The sequence below is a fragment of the Plectropomus leopardus genome, chromosome 9 (assembly GCF_008729295.1).
Source record: "Plectropomus leopardus isolate mb chromosome 9, YSFRI_Pleo_2.0, whole genome shotgun sequence".
Lineage (NCBI taxonomy): Eukaryota > Metazoa > Chordata > Actinopteri > Perciformes > Serranidae > Plectropomus > Plectropomus leopardus.
In genome coordinates, this window is record NC_056471.1 from 29,309,213 (window position 1) to 29,336,554 (window position 27,342).

Below are 27,342 nucleotides of genomic sequence, written 5' to 3' on the forward strand. Positions count from 1 at the left end.
CAGATGTATACGTCCGCAAACAGTCAAGTTGCACTTAAAGTTTACATTTAGGTCTGTGAAAACATGGATGCTTCACAATCATCTCCCACGGTAGCGCAGAGATCTATACAGTCAGCACAGTTTTGAGGTGTACACCCAAGATGAGTGTCACCAATTCAGTGCATTTGACCACATCCCCAGTTATGACATAGAGTAATGCATAAAATGTCATCCTTTCATCATCTTATCCTCAAGACATTTGTGTAAATTCTCATCATAATTAGCATTAGAATTATTGCCTAATGGACAAAAACATGTTTCATGAGATCACAGTGACCTTTGACCACCCAACTCTAATCAGTTCATTCTAAAGTGGATGTTTGTCTCAAATTTGAAGAAATTCCCTCAAGATATTCTTGAGATATCGCTTTCATAAGAATGAGATAAATGTAAGGTCGCCATGACCTTTGACCACCAAAATCTAATCACTTCATTGCTGAGTCTGAGGGCACATTTCTGCTAAATTTGGAGAATTTCCCTCCAGGTATTCTTGAGATATTGCATGCACAAAAAATGAGACAGATGCAAGTTCAGATTGATTTTGACATTTGACCATCACAATCTGATCACTTTATTGAGTCCACGTCAACGTTTGTGCCAAATTTAAGGAAACTGCCTCAAGGCCTTCTTAACATATTGCATTCACAAAAATGAGACAGATGAGTTCAGTGACCTTCATCACAAAATTCTCATCAGTTTATCCTTAAATCCAAGACTTTTGTGCCAAATCTGAAGAAATTCCCTCTTGGGTTTCTTGAGATATCACATTCATGAGAATGGAATGAACAAAAACCTGAAAACAATTTGCCTCTGGCCACAGCTATCACCACCACAGAGGCAAAAAAAAGGTACTGAAACTCTAAAATAATCCACACTGGTCCTTTCTTGCTTGCTTTGACTTGGAGTAATGCAGGTGGACGTTGAGATATTTCTAGGTGTTGTTGGAGCTGCAGGTGTAAATGATTTAACTCTATTTCTCAAATATTTCCTGACATGACATTACTCAAAAACTCTTGACTAATCTGCTTACTTTAGATTTTTGCAGTCACGTTTTTCTGTAGCCAATGACTCCTCCACCACAGTAAAAGAGGATCGCAGGCATGTTCGCAGGCTGTCAGCAGAGCCTGTGAGCTAATTGAACTGATACACATCAATGACACGATAACCAGCTGAAATGTTTATTGAGAATGCAGCTTCTGCCTGTTTCAAATCGAAGATAATTTACAGAGTCAATGGAGCATTGGCTGGTTAGTCAGACAGAACACAGATCTACCCAAGTTTTTACTACCTCATAACATTTTAGACTCATTTCAGTGATTAAACAGGAACTATTCTGGTAGTGTGGATTATTCTGTACCATAACCACCACCACATTAGAAGATACAACATTAAAAGTATTATTTCTTGTTCTACTGCTGACGTCATTTATATGCTCCAATAGCCATGTGAGTTGACATAAATCGATAAGACCAACAGATCTTCTAAAACTCAAATAGCTCAACACCTCAGTACTATCAGAAACAATGTGTCTGGTCCTATGGCTTTACATTGTGAAACGCAACACTTCCACTCTCAGAAATGTGGGCAATGATGTAATAAAACATCCACACAGAGGGGACGATATGAACTCCATGCTCCTAAAACTGGAACTCTTTTGGATACATACTTTGGGCTGTGGCCCCCAAAGGCTTTGCTTTTAATGTAATATCCTGTCATGTCTCCTTCAGTAATGTTACCTTTTTTATGTTCTGTGTTCCTCAGTAATATTTTCATGTCTTAGTGTTGTTTTTATTTGGTATTAATTGATTCTAACAACAAATTATGATGTTGGATAAACAGTCAAATGGCATCTCCATAGGTAGTATATAGAGGTAGGGCTGCACAATTAATCTTGATTGCGATTTTCACTTCCCACAATTAAATTAATATGGTCACCTGCAGTACTGACATTTAAAATGCTCGCTCTGCTCATAGAAAACTCTCAAATCAAGTGTAGCCTAAACTAACAGTCAGCCTCCTCTTTTGTAGAGTTGTCATGACACTGCATCCGCACCCTGCAGCGGCAGCTTGTGAAAACTTTTCTAAATGTTAACGGCTGCAGCCCAAAGTAGAGGAGTAATAAACAACAGAGAGCAAACGAGCAAAACAAAAATTAAATGACTGAGGCAGAAAGCACAGAGCTAGTCCCTTGAATCTGTTTGGATTTAGGTCAAATGAGGTTAAGCAAGAACAAATCATATTCAAAGAGTGCTTGAGACTTGTGTTCGTGCCGCAAAGTAACACAACTAACTTTTTCAATGCACAACAAAACACCACAATCTGCAGTGCGATGCAGAAGAGTCAAGCATCAAGCCCAGGAAGAATAATGTTGCTAATGTGACCTCACTGTATCCCTGTCCTTCAATAATTTCTTTATCTACCTTTTTGCATTACATATCCTTGATCAATTTTTTACTATATTTGAGTATAAATTATGTCACATGACTTATATTATCAGGGGTATTTAGATTGGTGATTCTTTTATTTATCAGAAGTCTAAGGAAGAGCTTTTTTAAAGACATTTTTTGGGCTTTTTTATTGCCTTTATTTGATAGGACAGCTAAAGCATGAAAGCGGGAGAGAGAGGGGATGATATGCAGCAAAGGGCCGAAGCTGGACTCGAACCCGTGGCTGCTGCAGCGAGGACATAGACTTTGTACATGGGGCGCCTGCTCTAACAACTGAGCCACCAGGCGCCACATTAAAATCCTTTAAACCTGAGTTTTTTGTTGTGCAATCTTGGCATGGGTGATAACCAGGATATTTAGGAATCCCGAAGGTCTGTTTTTCAGTACCATCATAAATACAGGTGCTCCTCTCTCTATTAAACTCTTTGTATGTAGTGCACAGCATGCACCACGAGAGCTCTGTCTCCAGTCTCTACTTGTGGGCAGGCAGCTGAGCTAAAAGGCAACGCAACATCTAGTGGTGTTGCTTGCGGACAGCAGGCAGAAAGAGAGCATGGGAAATAGCAGTATGTTTTTTACATCTAACTTGATGAATTAGGGATTTATTTTGACCATACTGGAGCTAGTGATTGTTGTAACAATGGGCTTACTATAACGAGGCAATTCAGCCTCATCAGTCTCCCATGACCATGAGAAAGTTAAATTCAGCAGATGTCGATTTCTTTTTCTCTGTTTATTAAGGAAGATTGTGGTAAGAATATTAATATTCTTAACATTTATAGTAGTAGTAGAGTATTTAGAGCTGCACACTTTCACTGCCATACTTCCTATACCCCAGTGAAATTTCAGGAAGGTATGACGGTATGAAATAGTACATACCACCCAAGCCTAGAGTGCAGATTGATTTGTTTTCTACACAGCTGCACATTGGAATATGTATTTGAAAACAGAACTGGTCACTGTCCTACTTTCAAAAGCTGTTGGCAAGGTCACGTCTGCATGCTGTTGTCCCTCACTGGCAGAACACCACTATTTCTATATAAAAAACACAAGTAAGTTTAGTTTTACTCTTCTGTTCTGCATCATAGATATGAATGTCTTCAACCTTTTTCCCTCCATTTTTTTACATTTACAACACCTTTTCTTACCAATTCAAAATATATTTTAATGTTAAGTTTCTCTCCTCCTTAGCCATCTTCTTTCACTTTTCTGTAGAAAAATTAAAATACTGTTTTCAACCTCTGACAAACTTCTGCATGAATTTGCCAAAATCCTACGCATTAATCAAAAGTTGTTGAAGGATCTACTTTAGTGCAGACTGTGTGTGTGGGTCTTGTAGAAAGATCTTAAATACTGTTGCGTTTTCACATATTTGCACAATGATTATGCCTATTCTATTCTAGAGGAGCCCTTAATTTCCTCTGGTCTGATTCACTCTCAGTTTAAGTGTGAGCAGGGGTCACCTGTTCTCAAACGTATTTTAAAATTAAAACACAAATCTTTGCCAAACTATTTACTGCACAAAGAGAAATCCCTGACTATACTCCTGTGCAGGGACAAAAAAAAGAGCTTTCTTTCCAAAAGTTATGACCTTGAAATATTTTTTTGGCAATATTTCAAAAAAGAAGTCTCTTTAGTTGGGTTGTTACAAGTTCTACAAAAATACCTTTAATATCTTAATGCCTTTATCCTTCATGATTTTAGCCACTACAGTTAGGGTAGACAAGGCTAGAGCAGGGACCATAGTAGACAAGGTCTTTTCATACTTTTTTTGCTAAAAGGTATAATTTCAGGCAGTCTGTTTTTGGTGAAGTGATAGATATGAGCAATGCATGAGGAAAAAACTTTTGATTTGCCATTTCAAAAGGGCACCCAGGGCTAAAAGGGCAGGGAAAATTGCTCCCTGTGCCCCTTCATATGCACACTATAGCAAGTAAAGTAAGCCAGGGTGAGGGATTTCCATCCCAGAATTTCAAATGAGATCAGAAAACACTCCAATTATAAAAGGTGCTTTAGGGCACAAGGGTAGCAGCCATCGTTTCGTACTTTCAACAGCTGATAAGAGTGCTATTTGCTTGTGCAATACTGTTTTCGAGGGCTTGTTCACACGAAAATTTAATTTGCATAAATCTCTTGTCTTCCTTCACATTCATCTTTTGTCAATTAGGCCAAACTCTGCAGCTCAAGCAGTGGAGGTTAAGAACATGCAGATTGCCCTGTCAATGCAATCTAAGTGAATATGAAACTCTATATATTGTGCATGATATTTAAAACTCACATCCTTTTGAGAGGAAGGAAAACTGTAAATCCAGAGCCATTAATTACTCTGAAATAACACTCTAAGAGAACATTTAATACACCAACACAAAAACTCATTAAAGACCCAATCTATAATTACATTCAGGCGCCCTTATGTTGAGGCACTGTCAACCCACAACTGCCTTCGCCTATTAAGTGATTTATCAGATTGATGAAGCTTTTTCGCTTGGATATTTATTATGCAATCATTAATTATGCAGTAATGTTGATGTGAGGTGAAAGTATGCGAAAGCTTAAAAGTTTTCTCAACATTTTCAGGCTATAGATGTGTGTGAATGAAAAGGTTTCTGCAGGAAAACACGCCCGAAGTTTGGGTTGTAGTACAACACAGTGACAAAGCACATGTCTGCATGCTGGGTTTCCTCCAGACAAAGTGTTAGGCCAAACTGCAAGTATGTTTCAATGGTGCTGGCAGCCCGTCTCACACAAGTTACTATTCTAACAGGAGCCTGCAGAAGACTTCGTTTTGAATTTGATGTTAAAAATGCATCCGCGTTAGATTAAAATACTTTATGTTTTAAAGGTAGCATATGGTCTTATATGAATATGTAATACAATGTAGATTTGGTGTGTGTCATGAGGGATTCATATGGGGGGCAAGAGATTTTGCATGGGGCCCCCAAAATGCTAGAAGCAGCCCTGCTAGCTGGTGTGTCGCAGAGAAGTTATTATAGCCCAATGTTTTGAAAAGGATATGGAGGAGTAAGTAAGTGGTTAATGTTAGTACCATGATATGACCTGTTGCAGAGATGTGATTCCTCATAGTTAACCTCAGGTTATCATCAGCTCACTCCAGGGTGCCTACAGATATTACTTAAATACTTTCGAAGACCTTTTCAAGATTTTTTAACCAAATTTGAGACTGATTTTTGGACAAATCATATTAATTAATGCATTGCCATCTAGTGTATAAAGGTAAGTGTTATCTTCATAGAGCCCTGTGCAGAGGTAAGTTTTATGCAATAATATGGTTATTAAGGTGAACAATCTACTTTTAATTCAACAGGTAAGTGTACTTATAAAGTAAAAAAGTCACATCGTCACATAGTCACATCGGAAATGTTGACTTTCATGCAGAAGAGTGTTTGCCTCACTTTGACAAAAAAAATTAAAAGATGGAGAAATGAAACCCAATTAAATGTTTGTGGCAATGAAGACCATGGTAGTTTAAACTTAAGACTATTTAATGACTCCTCAGGTCAATATTTATAAAAGTTGAATTTAAGACATTTTAAAACTTGTATTAATTAAAACTGTTGATACAAACATCGGCTGCTGTTGGTTAGCGTTAACCATAAGATTACCGTGAACTAGGGCTGTACCCCATTCAGAGTTATGTCAATTGAATCAAATTTCAGCTGTTCAATATGAATATTTGACAAGTAGTTTATTTTTCTTATAAAGTTTTAAAGTACAATCAGCAGGATGTTCAGTTTGACAGCACCATTCACATAATATAAGCAACAAGCGAGCTGCACTAACGAGGGATCTGAAATGTGCAACAACAGCTTTTGCCGAGACTAGACATCAAACAAAAGTCAGCAACTATGTCATATTAAGTTACTGTGAGCTGTAAATACATCACTTCTGAGCAGAAGAGACAAGATAATGTTATCTCGGAGCCTTATGGAACAAAGCATCCCCTCTCCCATGCCACTGCATCTTGACAGCAGCACTGATGTATGAAGAGACCTGCAGCGTTCTGCACCAAGAAGTAATGTGAAAGGTAAGAGCGCACACTCCGCAGCAAAATCTGGGGACCAAAACACAGTGAGAAGTACACTGACTAATTTAAAAAAAAAAAAACAAAAACAGACTGCTCAACTTCAATCAATCTCAGTCAACTGCGAGGTTTCTGACTAATGATTCAAATCTCTAGGGACAGCCTTACCTTGAACATCAAAAGGTCAAATGTTAGCTAACTTGGGTTGAATTCCCAAATGTAGCTGTGACTGTTGTGGGGTCTGAGGCTGTCGGCTCTGTGTGCTGTCTGTGCTGTGTGTGTGTGTGTGTGTGTGAAATCAGTTTCTTTTTCATTGCTGTTTACTTTGCATTAGCAAGGCTTGCAATACACTGGTGGAAATCCTGCAAGCACACAAAAAACCCTCCTTGGATTTAGTTGAAAAGCCTGTAAGTGCCACCTGCAATCCACTAATATTCTAAATTCTGACAATTCCAGAAATGCTTTTCTTCCCCCTGAGCATTTGTCTTGTGTAGCTGATAGTGTAAGGAATCTGCCAACATTCCCATATGTGTCGCGGATAAAAAGGGGGATGAGGGCTAAAAGCAGCCCTTGAGGAACCCCTGAAAAGAGCTACTCCATCTGGATGTTAATTATTACTGACTAGCTTGTGTCATTCAAACACCGAGGGAGAGCTGAAGTGGTATAAATGGCATTACCAAGAGGTTTGAAAATCCAAAGTAATATTCAATAGCTTTAAAGGGCATATTCAAATTCATATTCTGAGCATGCTGACAATATTATTCCATAAAAACAGAGCTCAACACGGTTTGTTGACTATGCATCTCACTCACTAGGCATTGATTTCTCTCATGCTGGCATGGGAAGCCAAGTAAATGTAAAAACATGTAAAAATATGTAAATAATATGAAAATATGGTAAAAAAACATCACTATTTTTGAGGCATTATTTAGATGCTTTGAACTCCAAATACTAAAATATATTCAAATTGATCTAATGACACCTCCCCTGTTGGGTAAGAGGGCCCTAACCAACCAAGGTGACTCCTGTGCAGATGGGAGATCCTACTGGATCAGCAGGAAATTGACCCAAGAACAGCAACTGGTTTCATGTATCTAAAAACCACCGCAGGTTGCTTACCCTCTCAATTATTCAAATACTTTCTATATTAAATCAGTCCTCAGTTACTGGGAGACTTTATTTGTTATGCAGAATATCTTCCTTCCTCATGGCAGCCTCAAAAAGCTCTCTTTACAAATGTCCCTTTTGGCAGCGCTGGTCAAAGGCTGCAGACTCCCATGAGCACAAGGCTCCTTTGACCCACATTGCTTTTCAAAAGATTTACCTTAAGCCACGCACCACAGCTACCAGAGGGAAGGGTAAGGGGAGCAAACCATTACGGCAGACATCAAAGCGGCTGGATTAAACACCTGGGCACATAGATGGTTTGTTCATTTGTAGTCTCCATTTGCATAGGTATTTAAATATAAACCACTCACTGGTTTTGCCAGTCTTAAGAGGTACTGTAGAGTGTCTTGAAAAGGGAAGTGCTGTTACAAAATGCTAAACAGCTTTTGGGGAAAAGAAACAAGCCCAGACAATTGAAAGATCTATTGTACCTGTATAATATTCAGACTAAAATTACCGCCACGGAGGTTACATTAAGTTGCATTATGATGCTTTCAAGCTCGATTCAGCAAAAATGAGTATTGCATGAAGGTAAATGATAATCTTATCATGATGTGTTCAATTTAATCTTGTTATTTGTTTTGTTTTTTGTTTTTAAATTTTTTAAGATAGCTTGAATAAATACAGTTGACTGAAGAAAACATTTAATGATGTTTTCACAGAAATATAAAATAAATATTAGACAGGAAATTATGATGAACATAGTAAAAAGGCTTTTGGAGCAGTAATTTATTTTTCATGTGGAAAACTGTTATATTAAAAGTTGTTTAAACATTTTATGGTTGAAGTTGTGCTTATTTAAAAAAACCTTAATGAAAAAGGTGCATGATATATTTTTTCATAATGAAGATTGAATTGTTTCCTTAGCAAGGGAATAAATAACAATAAAACCCTAATTTTTTTTCTAAAAACAGAAAAACCAGCCAAGTTGTTATTTTAAACACACGTTTTGGTCCACATTTTAACAACAATCGCATTTTACCTTCATGCCAGCAATAGACTGAAGTATGTAATGTTTTGTAAAAACGGATATCTTAGCGTGTATTAAGGCTCATTTCGTGTTCAGTCTCCTTACCTGTGAGAGCTCGCTAGCATCTATTTGACCGTTGTTATCGGCGTCAAAGCGTTTAAACATCATATCGACCAGTTGCTTCCTGGCAGCCATGTTGTCCTTGTGGGCCCCATGGATGTTAGACCCCATGTATCGTTTGTCATGCAAATCCAGAATCTTGTTTTTCAGCCGACGGTAGTCACTCAGTCTGCAGTTATCATCTGGGAAAGAAAGATAAAAGCAGAGGCAGGATGATTAGGAGAGGGAGCGAGTATTTCTAATAAACTTGTAACAATCACTACCGCAAGAGTTGACAGGAAAGTATTTTGTTTTCTTTAATTGCTTAAATTTTTACATGTTGACGGAATTTAAAAAAAAAAAAAAGATATTTAATTAATACCTAAATGACCCCAGGTGCTGAAACGTGCATAATTAAAAACACTGAACTTAAGATTCCAAAAACTGGATGCAATGTCAGCCAATTAGTACCTGTGAAACTAGAATCCCCCTGAAGACTCACATTATTAAACAATAAGCTGCTGTTTATATTCAGCGAAACCCAAATCTGAGCGCGTCTGTGATTGTCTGAATCACAATAACAAATGCTAAGGATTATTCTCCCGAGGGGGAGCACAAACAGCGACAGTCGTGCAGCATTTCACTGCCTCAAACTAAGAAAGCAGCAGCCCCGTCACCACAAAGAAACTGCCGAACAAATCCATCACACTGGTGTCAAGAGCTAACCCTGACAGCAACAGAAAACATGATGGTGTTGTATTTACAATCCGCCATCAAAGGATCGAGATCAAAGAAGTCAACTAGATGAAAGGTTCAGCCGAGTGGAGTCGAGGCAAAGAGAAAATAATGACTAGAACTACAGGTTGACACATGTCATATCAACTTCTCATTGTTAGATCTGGAAGTGTTTCTCCTCTAATAACAGTTATATTAGCTGGTGTCAACCAACCCACAAGAAAAACTTTGTTGTGCACCGAGATGCTTTTCAAATCTCAGGGGAGGGAAGTGACATCACTGCCACATGGCACATACCTGCACAGGAAAAACTATGAAATAATAGCTGTTGCATGAGTCTTTTGTGAGACAAATGCACTTTGTTGGGGATGATCAGGCGAGAATAATTTATCAAGTGCATTAATGAGATCTCCACTCAGTAGGACCGGGCGCTCATTGACTATTTAAGCAGAATCAGACTGACCCTAGAGACAAATCCCATGTATGAGTAGGATCTCATTTTTGTCTTAAAAATCTCCTCCAGCATTCCTTTGGCGAAACAACTTGAGCAATCAGCGAGCATTTAAATGAGTTGCTTGGTGTAATCCTGACGCCAACCATCATTGGGGGATAAGAGGCTGAAAGAAGTTCTCCGAGCACTCTGTCAGTAAAATCAATGGGCTTCCACAGAGGCTATCAAGCCATTTTCATTTTCATCTCAATTCGCTGTGACCTTGTAAAGTACAAAGGTGTAAAAACTTCATTCCCTGGTATTGAAATATTAAATATTGTGACTCAGAAAGGTGTGAGATGCAACAGTTATGAGTCTTTCTTTGGTTTAAGACCTAAGAAATACAGAAAGCATTTGTGGATCTTTTCCTATTCTTATTCTTTCATCAAAGGAATCAGAGTAAATAAACAGCATTAACTGCAAATTAAACTCACTACAGATGATTCAGTGAGTTCTTCGTTTAAAAAAACCTATTCGAGACAAAGACTGAAGAAATTGTCCCACATTCTTTTAGCTACAGATGAGTGACAAAAAAAGGAAACACCTGAAAAAATGAGTGAAGAGACATGGTGAGTGTAAATGCCCCCGCACATCGGGGGTCACTGACTGGTTTGATGAGTGTGAAAATGATGTGAATCATAAGCTGTGGCCTGTTGCAGTCACCGGCTCTCGAGCCCGTTGTACACCCAGGGGAAATATTGTGCCAGTGAGTTGGACAATGCTCTCTGCCACCATTATCAAAACACCAAATAAAGGAATACTTTTGGGGAAAATGATGGTTATTCCTCCCATAGAGTAGCTGTAGTTGCCTGGACCAAAGCTCTGAATCCGCCTTCTCCACTTATTTGTCTGATTCGTCGGCGTCCTGACATGAGACAGTTGTTTCTCATACGAAGTGGAGATATGGAGAAAATCAAATTTAACAATATCTTTGACCAAAAACCTTCATATTGACATAACCACAATATTGTCAGGTGGACTGCTGGTGCTTTTCAAAAAAATGTTGATAAATAATCATCAGTAATGTGGACATAATGACTATGTGGGTTAAGACAAAAGAAAGCTAGAACAGTCTGGTATGTCAAAAAATGACATCACTTTACCGTGATGTGACCTTAAACAATATCCAAAATGTTGGACAATGTGTAGTCGCTTATCATGATATCAATGTAATATTGATATACTGCTCAGCCCTAGTCTCTAAGACAAAATAAAAATGTATCCAAACAGTGCCATGAGCGAGACTAACAGCGTTATCTAGCTGTTCTCATTGAAGAGTAAAAACAACAGTGAGTGCTGTTGTTGACTGTTCTAGCAGTGACACTCAGTTATCACTAAAATGATATAGAGGGGAAAATAGACAAGACTCAGACACTATAAAGGAAGATTGGCACTAGAAAGCAAACCAAGCGTCCAAACAAGTGGCCAATCGAGCGGCCAACTGAGCGTCCACCGGCTTCGAGGCACTCCCACTTCCTGCCGGAAGTTGAACCCTCCCTGTTTTTTTTCCTTTATTTTGAAACCCATCTGTACATGTTGTGTTTTTAGAAGGTCTCAGTTGTATCTGGGTTTAAAAAATGTTGTTCAAAATGGAGATGTCCTCTTGCAGTGCTTTGTTTTCCAATAACTACTCAGAACACTAAATAATTGAAAGCTCACATAGCCAGGTGGAGAGAATTAAACATAAGCAAGGAGCTCAGGAACAACGCTTCGGTTTGTTTAAGCAGCTACACCTGTCAGTGAGAGACACACTGAGTCGCTGACAGATGTTGGAGCTGCATGCTCAGTCTGAAGCTTCATGAAACTAGCAGAGCGTGAACAACAACAGTGGTGGCTGGGAAGTTTGTCTTTTCCACAAGCCACTGTAGATAGCGAGCCAAAAGGAGGATCTGTTGAATTGCAAAATGTGTTTTGGCTGTTAAAACAATAGGAGTGGCTGGTGAATTCTTGGGAATGCCACCAACAAGTTTAATTCTTGCCGTGGAAACTGCCTCAGCTGTGAAAGCGCAGGCTGTTCAGGCTGCGGCATGCTGCACATCATGGGACAGGGTCTGTTTTGACAAGCGTCAGTGCCAGAGAAGCTGCCTTGGTCACAAATGGCAGAATGAATAAAAGATAAATGGCTACTGGCGTAACCAAGGGAGATGAAGGTCAGCACCGTCAAAGGAGCACACACTGACACGTGTGTGCACACTCACACGTGTACACAAACACACTTGCACACACAAGCTGCTATGCACGAACACACACATGCTGTTACTCTCCACTCCCAAGTATCCGAACAGAACATGTCTACACAGGGGAGTGTCAGCATTAATTAGACATTGGCCACTATAATCTCTCTCAAATCAACTACACTAAGAAGTCAAAACAAGCCTTTTTGGGAACCAATAACAACTCAGCACAAATACATTGCATTTTTCAGCCCAATTGAGAACTGCTGATAGCTTTCTCAGTCTTGTAAAACCCAGCCTTGGGTTGTGTAGGCGTCCCAGCCACCCAAATTGCTTTCAAGCAGGGACACATTACAATGCAACCCCCCTGTATACTCCCTATAACAGGTGGGGAAATTACTCTGGCAAAACAACTGCAGAGATTTTATCTAGAATGCTTGTTGATAAGATAGGGATCCCCCGAAAATGCTGATGACTCGAATCAGTGGAGTCCAGATTTTTAGCTAAGGGGCTATAGTAGGGACAATTTGCACTGAAATAAAAAATAAATATATGTCCTTTTACATGTAGTGCTTTTTATCAATCTAGATTGTTTTGGTGTGAGTCGCAGAATTTTGGAGATACCGGTCGAAGAGATGTTGGCCTTTTCTCAATTTTTTTGGATCTAGATGGTACCCTGCTTGTGGTGCTCAAACAAACATGCAAAATTAAAAAATCATTTGAAATACTCAAGTGCTGTTTCTTTTCAGAAATTTTGAAGCGGTTACTAAAGATAATCAGTTATCAATCATTGCAGTTTCCAATTACATCCACCATTTTTTTCTATAGAGCCACCAACCAGACATCTCTACAGCTGATATCTCCATCATGCAGCAATTCACACCAACACAGTTTAGATTGATAAATAGCACTAAAGGTGATAGATAAAATACGTTTGGGTTTTTTTGGGGGGGGGTTGAACAACTCTTTAAGGCGCCAGGCCACAAAGGGCAGAATCCAAATGGAGACCTTGTTGCATCTCTCTCTCATTTCCTGATATCACTTCACTGTCACGTCTAATTACAGTATTAAATTTACAGTATTACAGTATATTACAGTATTACATATGTACACATAAAAGATAATAAAGCAGGAACCTGAAGGACATGAAATGAAGCAGCTTTTAACTGTTGACTGCAGCTGTTTCAGTGAAATTTGCAAAACCCATCAATTTACTCCTCCACCTAAATACACATTAAAAATCTAATTTACTCAATCTATAGTTTGTTTTTTCACCCGTGTAAAAGACAACAGAACAGGTTAGCTAGTTGCTAACTTCACGTGTGCTTGTCTCTCTTTGCATGTCATGACAACTAATTCAGCTTATCGCACAAAGATTTTGCCCACTTGATGGAAAAGTGTGTTTTGTTTCTTTTTTTGCAGTATTGAAAAGAAGTCCTTGACTAAATGCTTCTATGTTGAAGTGTTTCCTTCTCACACATTCGACGCTACAGACAATTTGACCTTCAAACAAGCTGCTCTAAAAGGAACCAGAATCCTTTTACAGGTAGCTACAACCTCAAGAAGAATGGCTTAATTTGAATTTATTTTTGATAGTTGTTTTCCCCATGGTAATAAAGACAGGAGGTGAATTTTTTTTGAATCACGGACAGTCTCCCGATTATGTGTTTTGAATTACAATAGCTTAATTACCAAATATGACCCAATCTTCCTCTCCCCCTCTGCAATCTTAGATTTTCCTTTCAGAGTCATCTGAAGTCTGCTCATTTTATGAACACATACTAATGACAGCGCAGCCTTTTTATGCAACATCCAATTACAAGCTGAGTAAACACCGTTGGAGGAGAGGTAACAGTGTTGTAATAGAACCATCAACTGTAAGACTCCCACTGGAACGCTTTGGTGTAATGCAGCTTTTGTCAACATTATTCATGAATGAAACGCATGACATTTTCTGTGGCCCAGAGGTTCTGTAGAAAGCAGGTGATGTAACTGAATTTGGTAGCGTGGAGTCGGGCTGTGAAACTTTTTCATTCGCTCACAAGAGCTTTTAGACTCAATATTTCACCATTTCTTTTGTCGTTTAAAAATATGTGTAAATGTATCTTTTTATTGTGGCTGTTAATCCGTCAAAATGGCTTTTAGTCAAAAAGTCATATCTTGATTGTAGGCAGCATTAATTTTTTTTAACACTGTTTGGTGAAAGGAGGACACAGACTTGTCGTTTGGCTCTGAGTGCTCAGCGACCTTGCTCGTGACAAATGTCTCTGGTCACCTAGGCTCCATATGTGGCGAGCGGCTGGCCAGGTTCCACCGTGCAGAGCCATTGCCTCTTATTAATTGCCTTGAACCGTTCACATAATGTGGAGGTCAAGTCCCCACCTGGATGGAAATTCATGTCAGAGTGAGAGGACTCATATGCGCTGCATCGACTGAGAGCGAATAATTTATATCTTTAAAGCTATTTATCAAAAACAGAAATACAGTAGCATCAGGCTGTTCTGCTGAGAGTGAAGAGATTTGTTGTTGAAATGCAAAGCCACGAGTAAACAGCTAAAGCAACCGTCGCCAACTCTCTTTTATTGGTACATTTGTTTAATTACTGCTACACTTTAGCTTAAAATGAATCAGGTTTTACTCTGTTTTTCAGGCTTCTGAAATTACAAAAAGAAACAGTAATTTATTGGGTGGAGTGTAGTGAAGGAGCCGTTTGGCTGCTTGTGATTAACAAAAGTCAACAAAAGCTTTAGAACAGCTTGCTTCGGCAAAAAAAAAGGCATATTAACTAACTAGCATTTTATTTTGAAGGGGGTTTTTACACATCAATGTCAATTAATATTGCAACTGTTAAAAAAATAGTTTTGGCTGCCTGTAAAGTTTTTTAGTTTAGCTTGTCTTATTTGGTGGGATTTTATTTTATTCTTGTTTTATTCCCTTTTATATGTGTATCAGGGTTGGAAATTATTATTTTTTGTCCACCTGTCACTGTGGCTAGTGGACGCAAATCTACCAGCCAATCAATAGATTACCATTATTTTTGTGGCTGGTGAGTAAAGTAAATTTAGCATCCATGAGCATATTTTATCAGCATTTGACTGGTGGCTAGTGATAATTTCCAACAGTGCTGTGTATCCTTCTATATCTATATAATTTTCATTTTTATATAAAGTCTAAAAATCAGTGTATTTGAATGTTGTTAAATTAAAGAAAAATTTGAATGACAAAAAAAGGTTGTATATAGCTTTTTATGGCTCCAAAGAAAGCTGCCTGACAGACCTTGAGGTAATGTTGGTCTACAGGTAAACAAAAAAGCATCTGGGATTTGAATTAAAAAGAAGTGAAGTTATCAGACCTCTGTAGCCCACACTTCCTCTCTGCTTGAAGCTAGCATCTTGAAGCATCTCAAAGAGCTAGCAAGGAAAAGGCCAAATGATGTGTCCCCTCACATGAACAGTGTCTCGGACAGTTGCACATAAAAAAACACACATAAAAAGACCACTGAGACTACAACCTACAGCCAACCAGCATGTCTGTTCTGCACCTGCATGAGAGGACATAACTCTAACAATAAGTAGTCTAAAATCAGCATTCAAAAGCAGAAACCAGAAGACCGTCTTGATGCTAGTTAGCCAGTTAGCACATTAACAACCCCATCCAATGTTGAAAGTACAGAGCATATTTACTGTGTCTACGGTACTGAGAATGGCTATCACTGATTAGAAGTGACAGACGCTCCCCAATGGACCAACAGTGACCGACAGCTTGGTGTGTCAGAGCCTTAACAGATCACTGTCTGTGCTCGAGTTGCATAGTGGGTAATATGGGTGCGAGGTTTCGACAAAAAAGAAGAATGTTTGAAACAACAGCAGGCAATAACTTATCAGACTGTCCAACAAGAGTCCAACAATGTTGTATCTGCATTGCTCACACCGTGATGCGCTCTTTTAAGTGCCACTATTATGAGTTACAAACATGACGGAGTCTATTTATTTGGCCCTGCCAGATTGGTTTGAGCAGCGATATCACCATATGGTATTTTTTTAACCTTGAAATTCAAGTTGCCCATCTGTTTGGTATTTTTGTATCACGGTGAATAAGTGGGAGGAGAGGCACAAACGAGTGGGACTTTGAAATGACACAAAAAGTTGATGGTTATTGGTGAAATTGGGACTTACAGGCTGTCTACAAGGGCACGCTACAGCAGCGTTTCACTGGCATCTGACATATAAATACACGATAAGTTTTAAGCTGTCCACACCTGCCAAAGAGCTGCTTTCACATTTCACTTGCTTTAAGTGCATAACTGCCTCCTGAAGTTATCTTGCTCTTAATAAAACAGCTGCTGGCATACAACCAGCTCTACATGACCAGTATTCACAAGGTGTTAGAAGTCTCACTGAATATGCATGTTGATTTGATAAAACCAGGCCTGTTTAATGATGCTGTCAACAAGCTGCAAATTAGACACTTATAAAATAATGCTGTAGTATAAAAAAACCACTTAAATCTAAACAAACTCCAACCTGTAGACACATTAAAATCTGCAGGAAAGATAGGAGTTCAATGCGATTATAGCAGGAACATCATTACAGCGGCCTGCACAGATCTATAATTTAGCATATGATCCTTATCTGTCATCCTGCTTTAAAATGCACAAAAGACTTCCCCTTTAGTTAATTAAATTTCTGCAACTATTTAAAAAGGGCCAGAATAGGGCCCAAAGGTGGACTTTGATGCTGCTGTAGTACAACTGTAAGATCCAGGGTCCATTTGCAGAGAACAGACACCGAACATCTTGTAAAGGAACAATTACAGTATAAGAAGAAGCCATCAAGGTCAATCCAAAAAGTTCAGATATTCAAGTAATTCAAAATTCAGCAGGAACATTCACGGTGCTTTATCTTTGCCTCTAATTCCCGCGACAATGCCATTGAAAAATACTGCTGAGTAATCCATGAATTACTTCAGCAACACAGGCTACGCACCAACAGCATGATGTGAAAAAGGTTTTAGTGCAAAAGAACTTTTAATCACAGGGTGCCAAATTTTATGTGCACTGACTAATTGTAGAGCTAATACAACATTAGATGACTATTAATGTTTTACTGTTGGCACATAACTTTAAAAAACATATTATTCCGTCACTGCAGAAATTTAGACCATCTGCTACCAAACAATCAAACAAGTTCAAATGAAAGTCATACCCATATTTCTTGCCATAATCTGCAGGAAAGTTGCTGTAAAATTAGTCTGTGGGAGTTGTTTTATATGTGAACAAATGTTTCTGATTTTCATTCAGAAATCATGCATCTATATACTGCACTAGTGACATTTTTCACAAAGCGTACTGTATGCGGGATTATACAGTGTCATAAACAAAATATACACAGCATATACAATAGTTTGAAAACTGTATCATGTATGAATTAATATACAGTAAATCATTCTTAAGTGTTATGCATTCACTAAAATCAGATTTTTTTTAACAAAGTAACAAAGTAATAATACTTCTCTGCAGTACTTGGGTATCTGTATTTTACTTGAGGCTTTATATAATTTTGCTGTTATTCCACTCCATTTCCTAAATAAAATGTATGCTTTTACTCCACTACATTTCCCCTAAACACCTTTGTCACTTACTACAAAATACGAAAGAAAGGAAGGAAGGAATAGTTGTACTTTTAATACGTAAACACATTTACTATCATGAATTACTTTTGAAACTTAAGTACAGTAAATATCAGATACTTTAAGACTCTTACTCAGGTGGTATTGTAATCATGGTAAGACATCTGTACTTTTACTAAAAAATTGGCTTTCAGGTTTTTCCATCCACCACTGACTCCGGGCAATGTCCTGATAATCAGATCTGGACAACAACAGAGTCTCTTGCCGTTTGTTTAATTTGTCTGATGATTTTGGCTTCGGCCCTTACTGACAGAGATCTCATCATCTGTCCAGTTAGACATTTTTGTTGCTGTCTTTGTGTAAACGAACCTTTTTCCTCACTCGTGAAGCGTCGTGATAGAAACACGCCCATTCGCTCACTGTGAAGTCCCCAAACAATTAGCCTATCTATTCACACATTAGCTAAACTGGACATGGACATCGTACCAGAGAGCTGAAAGAATACTCTGTTTATTGTTCGCTTCAACTGATTCTGACATTTACGTTCAGACATACAGATGCTCTGAGTAATGTCAAAAAAATTTCAGGTTTGCAGTGCATGTGTGAAAGGGGCTATACAGTGCCTGCATGTCTGTCACTGGCTTCGTCTTCATCGTAATCATGTTTATATTCACTGCTGCACACGGGTTTGTTGTTTGTGGTCGTCAGTGATTACTCTCCTATCACAAGGTAAAGTCTGCCTCGCTGGCTATGTTGCACTTATATGAACCTGAAAAACAAATTTCCCCAAAAGAGAAACAACAAAACTCTGAACATAATGGCATCCTCCTGGGTACAGTAGCACCCATCTGCAGGGAAATGCTGAATAGTGACGAACAAGTTCGATGAAGCATGAAGGCTAACAACAATGTTTGCTTTAAAGGACTTGTTTTGTGCTTTTTCAGATGTGTGAGTGATGAAATGTAGATGACACCAGCATGTAGGAGAATATTCTGGATATTGTCAAGATAACAGCTCCTGCTCTCTAAGCACCTGAGGAGAGCACCACTGAGCGCCACAAATCTACAGCCATTGATGCACACTGCGTCGAGCGGCACAGAGAAACAACTCCTGCATAAACAATCACTGTAAATCCAGGTGGCACTCATGAGAATCACGAGTTGCTTTGTTACTCAAGACACTGCTCAGAAAACCAACCAAAACTCTTCGTTAGTATGCAGATCTCTGCTCCTGATATTTCACTTTTCTCATCTGTGTTTTAGTTTGAATCCAGAGCTGAAAATACACATTCATCATCCTCATAAAACACAGTGAAGTCTGTGAGGAAAAAAGCAAACCTTCGCCATCCTGTCCAATGTTCACTGAGGCCATAACCGTGGGTGAACCCGCCACCCCCCGCCTCCTCCACCTGGCCCTTTAAAAGCACTACTGTTTTATTTATATAAAGAAAAAGGTGGCTCAGCGGAATAGCTGGAGTCCACTCTGCAGAAACTGTCCCATCTTTGCTCCATGGAGCCTGCCCCCCACCTCCTCCTCCAGCTTTTCCATCTCGGTCTCCAGGGCCCTGAGCACTGCCGCGGCTCACAATACATCAAGACAGCACAGCGTGACAACTAGGTTACCCAAATCAGAGGTCACTGATTGCAATCTTTAAGAGCAACTAGAGGTGTCACTGCTGCAACACCTGACTGAATCTGAAATGGATATCTGGGCAGCAGGGCTGCAAACTCCTCGCAGCCGCTCGGCCCAGGATGATACGAATGCAAAAATCTCAAAGCAGACCTCGGGCTCAGAAAACAGACTTCTGCTAATATTCCAGAGTTTAGACGAAAACTTTGAACCTCTGACTGTCATGCTGAAGAGCTGTGCATATATATAAAACAGGAGAGTAACAAGATGCAAAATTGAGGTTCAAAGTTCACTCCTTGCCTTGGAAACAACATCTATTTAGTAACTACTCAATCAATCAGTTAAACTTTATTTGTACAGCGAAACTGTAACACAAAGTGTTTCAAACACCATAAACAGTAAAATAGACTAAATGTGTACATAGATAGTAAATAAGTAGATAAAGTTCAATTAAATGCCAAACTACAGAGGTAGGTCTTAAAATTTGCTCTTAAAAATATCAACCCCCTCTGCTGCCCCCATTTAACAATCTTTTTATTAAAATGTGTGAGTTTGTTCAGTTGTCATGGAGCTGACGTTCACATTTACATATTTCTGTCGTGTCGGCCTATACAGTACATTCAGCTGCTCACACTGTGTACTGAGAGCTGTTTTCATGCTGCACCTGATCATGTGGCCATGAATGTAAAGTGAAGTTTTGGAAAGTAGCCAAACCAATTTCTACAAACCACATTCTCACATTCTAGCTGGATGTTCAGAGTCTCTAAATGACGATTAGTCACATGTCAAAGTGCCGGCTGCTGAAGTCAATCAACTGATTTGAAGCTGACTTGCAGCATTTGGTGAGTGCCTGAACATTTTAAACAGCTACTTCCAAGCAAAATATGAACAACACATTTTAAGATGTCATCTTAATGATGCAAGCACAGATTCTGTGTTTCTGCTCATTAAGTCTCATTTCTGCATAAGTTAGGTTTAAATTAAATATCTGATGTGATAAAAAGGGCTTGTGACGCCCTGACTGACAACAGCACTGCTCACAATTGGTTAGACGGATGTATTGGCAGGAACTGGAAACGACTGCTCCACTACCCAATCATTGCTCCGCAGGCTCTAAATGACGTCACCAGCAGAAGACCAGCGCCTCTATCCAGGAGATTTTGGCTGCATTTTTGCACAGTGGGAGAAAGTGGAGACCTGTCTTCCATCTTTGTATACAGTCAATGGTTTGAACAAACAGCCAATTAGTCGTTTTCTGCTAAAGACAGGCTCGACTCTTTGAGAACTTTACTTTGTTTGAGTGCAACTTTCCTGCGTGTTTAGTAACAGCTCAAGACAGATTCCCTCCCTTCATTCAGTCTCTGTCACTACTGTTTCCTCCTTGGATGCAGGTGTAATTCTCAGCCTCCCATCTTTCATCAGGACCGCTGTTCTTCCTCACGTCTTTATCTTTGATGTATTACCCCCCCCCTTACCCCTCTTCTCTCACCTTGAAGCGGATCATTATCATCCAGGAGACTTTGCTCCAACCCCTACGCACCGATCAAACTCACCCCTCCCACTCTCATCCTCCTCGCTGGGCTCTGACAGAAGCCCCCAGAGGTTTTTTGGAGTCTCCAAATCTCCTCTGAAAAGCCTCTGTGCCATCTGCTAGCATACACTACAGTACCCTCAAACCGGACATCTCCCACTCTAGAAGGCTTTTGCTCTAACTCCGTTAGATCTGCAGAGGCTGTGCTGCATGTTCTGATGGATCAAATTCAATTTTAACCCACAGTGAACTGAAAAAAACATGACTCATCTTGACTTGTATTTACAGCATGCTGCATCAATGTTGCACGCTGGAGCTTATTAAATGATTATAATGCATGCACAAGAGAGCGAGGCTGTTGATGGAAACAGAGTTTGAAACTTTTTCTTACTTATTTATAAGCATCATTGATGTTTGTTTTTTCATGGAAAATATGGAAAGTTTTTATAAAAAGTAAAGATTGTTTTAAACTATTTTGTGTTTTAAATATTGTATATCCTCTTATTGTTATTCTTACTCATGTATACCTCTGCTGTTCATTGTAGTATTGCACACATATTTACATTTTTATATTTTGAATGTACATACTAGTTTTATACATCGTATTGTAGATTAAGATGTAAATTATATTTTACACACTTTACACACTAAAATATTATGATTTAAATGTACACACTAGTGCTAATTTGTTATTACTGTATTTGTTTTATTTTTGTACACATAGATAATCAGCGTATTATTATACACACTTTTTTTCCTGAATTTTTACATACTGTGCTTATTGTTTACTATTACTGTATTTCCAATTTTACATGTATATCTTGATATACTTATGCTGGTTTCTACTCTGCTATAATTCTCGATGCTGGCATCGAAACGACTGTAACGAACCACAATTTCCCACCGGGAATCAATAAAGTATTTCTGATTCTGAAACACATTTACCACCAGATTTTACGTCGCTACACACCCAAAACTGAGACGGAGGTAGACTGAGATGTAAAGTCAGACAGGGGAAGAAGAGGAGGAGATAGGAAGAGAGGAGGCTTTGTTCACTTCTCAAATCTGATCCCAGTAGAGCTGATTACATAGAGCTTACTCCTTCAGTGGCAGGTCTTGTTGATGACATGATAGAGGACAGTGACCCAGGGGCTGAACACACCTAGGCAGAGATATCAAATCAACACACTGCTGCAGGTCTATTTTTGGACTTTAGGAGACAGACTGGGGAATATTGTTTTTCCACAGCTGGGCCATTCACGTAGACGGACTGGAAACATCTCTCTGATGTCGAGACGGGGCGTAAATGATGTCACTGGTTGATTTAAAGACTTAATATGTTGGAGGCTCAGTGGAAAAAGCGAGGGAAATGAGAAGAGTCTGACATTATAAATCACAGTGCTCTTGATATTACTAAAAAAGGGAAGTTTTGCAAAGAGTAAATGATCTAGATAAAAATAGCTAAAGTTTAAACTAGTCATAAGTGCTGACGATGTGGGCAGGTTAGCTACCTATCATGTATCAGTGAGTGTGCACTGCTGAAATAAGCCTTCCATTTGATAATTTTATTTTCCACCTCTATCTGCTCTCCCCTCTGGCCTCTTTTTTGGACAAAAATTGTAAAAAAAAAAAAAACCTGCAACCTAAAAGATTTGTTCTCTTATTTTTCCTATTGCTTACACAATATTTTAATTAGTATTTTTTAAAACATTGAGAAGAAGTTTGAACATCTGCAGTTTTATGACAACTACAGCTGTTGGAACAAAATTTGGGAGCAAATATATATCAAATAGTGGAAAAGTTGATACTAATCAAATTCTGAAGTTACTATACGAATGAGTTTCTTATGTATCCGTAGAGCAAACTACTGTTTAGACTATCAAGTAGCATCCAGCGCTCTCCGTCCACACTGAACCCGCTCAGTTCACGCTTCTGTTATGTCGTGCAAACAAACCATACACCTTTCTGGGGTCCATTACACAAAGCAGGTTTAACAAACTCTGAGTGTAACCCTCAACTCTGAGATGATGAACCCTGAGATGAAAAATTTAGTGTTTTCAGTTACAGAACAGCTCATCAGTTTGTCAAATCAACTCTGAGTATGTTCACTCTAGCTTGTGCATGCTGAATGGAAAAAGCCATCACCAATGGAGCTCGGATACTACGATTCACCACGGCAACAGGTTATTAAAAGGCAGAGCCTCAAATTTTTATCCGTGGACGTAGAAATATCAATAAATGAGATCGTGAGGTCCAACGCCAGAGCTTTTCTGGATTATGATAAACTTGTAGCGCCGCTACATTACATTTTAAACATATCCTTTTTGTTCAGCTTTAGTCTGACAGGAACAAAAAACAATGGCCACTGGAGATGAAATATATAGCCTAATTGAAGATTTAAAAAACACATAGGCCTAAATATAAATCAAAGACACTGAGACATGATTGTAATTGGACTCACTAATAATGTGGTTGGTGATTTGCACTTGGTACAGTAACAGGCTACAGTAGAGCATTTGCTTTATTTCAGCTACTTAGACAAATGTAGTAATTATAAACATTTTCATTGAAGTACTGTTAAAATTTGTTCAGACTATACACAGCCTATTTTTCAAAAAAAAAAAAAAACTCACTGTCACATTCTGCAGCTGCACCATCATCCTGCTCCTTCAGAAATATTAACATAATCTCTAATATTACAGGATTTATGTTCTGTTAGTGTGAATAATTACATCATAAGTGATGGAGGTAATCATTCATTGATCCGACATGTCTATTAAGCTTTATACCAACTTTTTTCAATTTAAACTAAAATGACACGTCATGTCATCTTTAAGAAATATTTTAGTGGAACTGCGTAAACTGACAGCTGTCCTCAGTGTTATAAACTTTTAAAAAAAATGTAAAAAAGAAAAGTTATGTTAGGGCAAAAATCACTGTCTAAAAAATGACCGTCAAAGCATAAAAGCAGTAGTTTTAATGTATGAAAACTGATGTCTAACCAGCATTAAGGTGGTGTCATACAGTAAAACTGTTCATTTTTGGGAATTGTGTGTCTGTCAGTGGGAGGAGACAGAAACAAACCCAGGGATTGTTAAGAAAACCTGCCAGGGAGCAGGTTAGCGTCACAAAGTCAGTTACCGCGGTAACTCACACAGAGTTTTGGGGTTTTTTTTGGCACTGAAAACCCAGATTTTCCCTCATCTCAGGGTCAGATTACTTAAAGTTTTCACTAAACACGCTTTCTGAAATACACCTCAGCTGTGCGCATGAGATCAATCTAGACACTAACTCAAAAGAGGTGAGTAAGCTACCTGCTATATTCCTACGTGTGTGCTCTTAAAACGGAAATGCGTTTTGAGGGCAGGGCTTTGCCCATCCACACACACAGAGCCACGCCACAGCGGCGCACAGGAATAACAGACAGGTGAAGTGAATGTTAATCAACTACAACTTGTTATGTTACATACAATAACAGCAAGTGCCATAGGCTTACACTAATAATGGTGACTTGCAAAAAAGAAAAGAAAATCTGCCTGTCTATGAACCTTAGCAGTTATTAGGGAGCCAAATTTTAATGCCACATCAATGCAAAAGTGATGTTTCATGTGTGTGTTGGTGGAGTCAATGTTATCGATCATAATATCATAATGAAAGTTGTTTACACACTTAATAATTAAGTGGGTTAGTATTTATAATGATGAGTTGAATTTGAGAGTTAAATTTGAATATATTCCAACATCAAAAATAATGAGGAATGAAATCCAAATGAGATTAAAGAGGAAGATTGACAGCTCCAATCAAAACTGAGCAAACTCAGTCTACTGAGAAAAAACACATTATATGGCTGGAAGCTCAGAAAAAGCAAGTAAGTGGACTTTGAGCTGAGAATATTGTGTCAGCCTTGAACAATTTATCATTTATACTGGATAGTAATCTGCTAACCTGCTGTGTCGGCACAGACATTATGGGGTGGAAATAGGTCCATGGAGTACTAGTTAGCCGTTCTGCTGACCATGAGATACTAATGACTTTTAGATTTTACCCAGCATGCTTCTTTGCACCCAGAAATGTTTTGCTTCTTTGCCTCAACACATCAGTGTTTACCAAAACCAACGAGTTTATTTTGGTTTCCAGAGCAGCTCAGCCTCTGAGAAATGTTGGTACAGCATGAATAAAATCCCATCCTGACATAAGACTGTTTTGTGGTCCAAAGTAGTACAAGAATCCATCCAGCTTTATGTAGTGGCTCGTATTACATTAGAGACACTAATGGACACAAATGCACACCCACAGTCTCCTACTCGGAGTATAAAGCAGATCCTTACATTGACCGGCAGTAACACTGATTATTACAATTTCTCCTGAGTCCTGCTTTTCATCCCACGGCGGGGTCAGCATTAGGTTAAAGGACTCTATTATCATCCATTTAGCCACTCGAGTCATAGCTGGGAACCATAAAAAGTGGAATTCCTATAGATCTGCTGCCCCAGATATGGCAGACTCTACAGCCTTTATTGATCAGGTCATAAAACATTCAGCTTCACAAACAGGCATGGAAACAAGACTATTTTGTCACAGCATTCACCTGCCACTATTTCAGCACCTGCACAAATCTTTTCTAGAGTTTTACGACATCTCCAAATCACTTATTATTTTCACACGTTTTCATTAATCTTGTTTTTTTTGTTGTTGAGGTGCACTGTGATCACAGAGGGGAGGAGTAAACAGGTCCAGGTCAGCTGGATTGTAAAGCATTTCTTCGATGTCCTGAACATTTTTCTTGCTGATGGTTTTGTCAGGAATTGGAATGTTTTCTGATGTATGGAGTAATCTGCCGTATTGGCAGCCTGCTCAGTCATTTCTGCTTTTGACAGACTCGCATTCAAACTGATAGAAGCCGTGAGGAAAAAAATATTTCTTAAATAAAATCTATGAAAAGCCTTTGAGAGCACGGCACTGTGTGCTGAACATTTAACTGCTGCTATTCCCAACTGGGAGATGCAGAAAGGTTATAATATTTCACCAAACCATCAGAGGAAGTTCAATCAATAATGTCTTCTGTTGAACCACATTAGCCTTTTACTGATTTTGACTAAACATTTAGCACGTCATGTCAGGGTTTTTGAGAGTAATTCATAGCTCAAAAAAAAGCCTAAAGCTTGAGTATATAAAGTCATACATCTCAGGCTGCAGTCTCTTCAATGACAAAACAGTCCACACTGAAGGTCCACTCACTCGCTTGTTGTGGAGCTGTCGATCAAATCATAGTCTTTAACAGAAAGTCCAGAGCAATTGATCAATCAATCAATAACAATATATTAAATTATGTTTTTAATACAATGGGAAAGTGATGAACCTAAAAATAACTGTCACCTGAATCTGCAGCTCTCCTCGTTTTTACTGAGCTTTCTTGTGAGTTTCAGCTCATTCTTTAGCTTTCTAGCCTACAGCTTTCCTGTCTTGGTTCACTTTAACTGCTCTCATAGCAGTGGCAGCTAATTCAGCAGAATATTTCTAAGGCCAGAGACACACTGGCTTTTAACTACGTGTCTGTGCTTGCATGACAGCTGTCTCACATGTCCTGTGTCTGCCCGGAGCATTGATTGCGCATGTCCTCTGAAATTAACAAAAACCCTCTGCAAGATGGATAGGAGAGGGAAAAATTGTTACAGCATAGTATCACAATGTTTTGCTTGGCAATACTGCATCAATGCACGGATGCCAAATATTGATTTTTTTCATTACATAAATTATTAATATTGCAAATACAAATTACACTTTTGGTCGCCTTCTAGAATAACAAAATCGTTGCTTTTTCAGTCCACTGGGTACATTTTGCTGTAGACATGACTGAAGTGAGATAACCAGACTAAAAACTGAAAATCTTAATACATAAAAAAGACGCTGATATAGTTTTCCTTTGGGGCAAAATTTGCAATTGAAAAAAAAGGTAAAATTATAATGAAATATGTTATCAACATACTCAGCACATCGCAAAATGTCTAAAATTGCAATACTATTGCATCGTGACCTAAGTATTGTGATAATTTCTTATTGTAGGGCCTTGGTTGATTCCCATCCCTTCCATGTGACTTTTTCTTCGGTGATCTGTAAAAATCTTATAACAAACAATATCGCAACCTCATCAAATCCTGAAGTACTGTTTCAGGTCTCTGTTGTGCCCTCTAGTGGAAACCACCAGTAACATGTTAGAGACTACACTGTAAAATCTGACAAGCTGATCTTCCTTAAAATAACTTTGAGAACCGATTACTTTCATTTCTAAGTGTCACGTTTAGTTGAGATTTAGCTGTATTGACTTAATTTTGTGAAGCTGATGCAACTTAAAAATAACAAGTGGAATTACTTTTACTTTTACTTTTTTTAC

General features: G+C 38.7%; 1 protein-coding gene across 1 annotated transcript in view; it reads right to left on the minus strand.

Moving 5' to 3' along the window:
- The window catches only part of fstl5 (follistatin-like 5), a 276,477-nt gene that overhangs the window by 154,348 nt on the left and 94,787 nt on the right, over positions 1 to 27,342 (minus strand). The window contains exon 5 of the mRNA XM_042492899.1: positions 8,771 to 8,967. Within this exon, the coding sequence (XP_042348833.1) occupies positions 8,771 to 8,967 (197 nt within the window). The remainder of the gene's footprint in view (positions 1 to 8,770; positions 8,968 to 27,342) is intronic.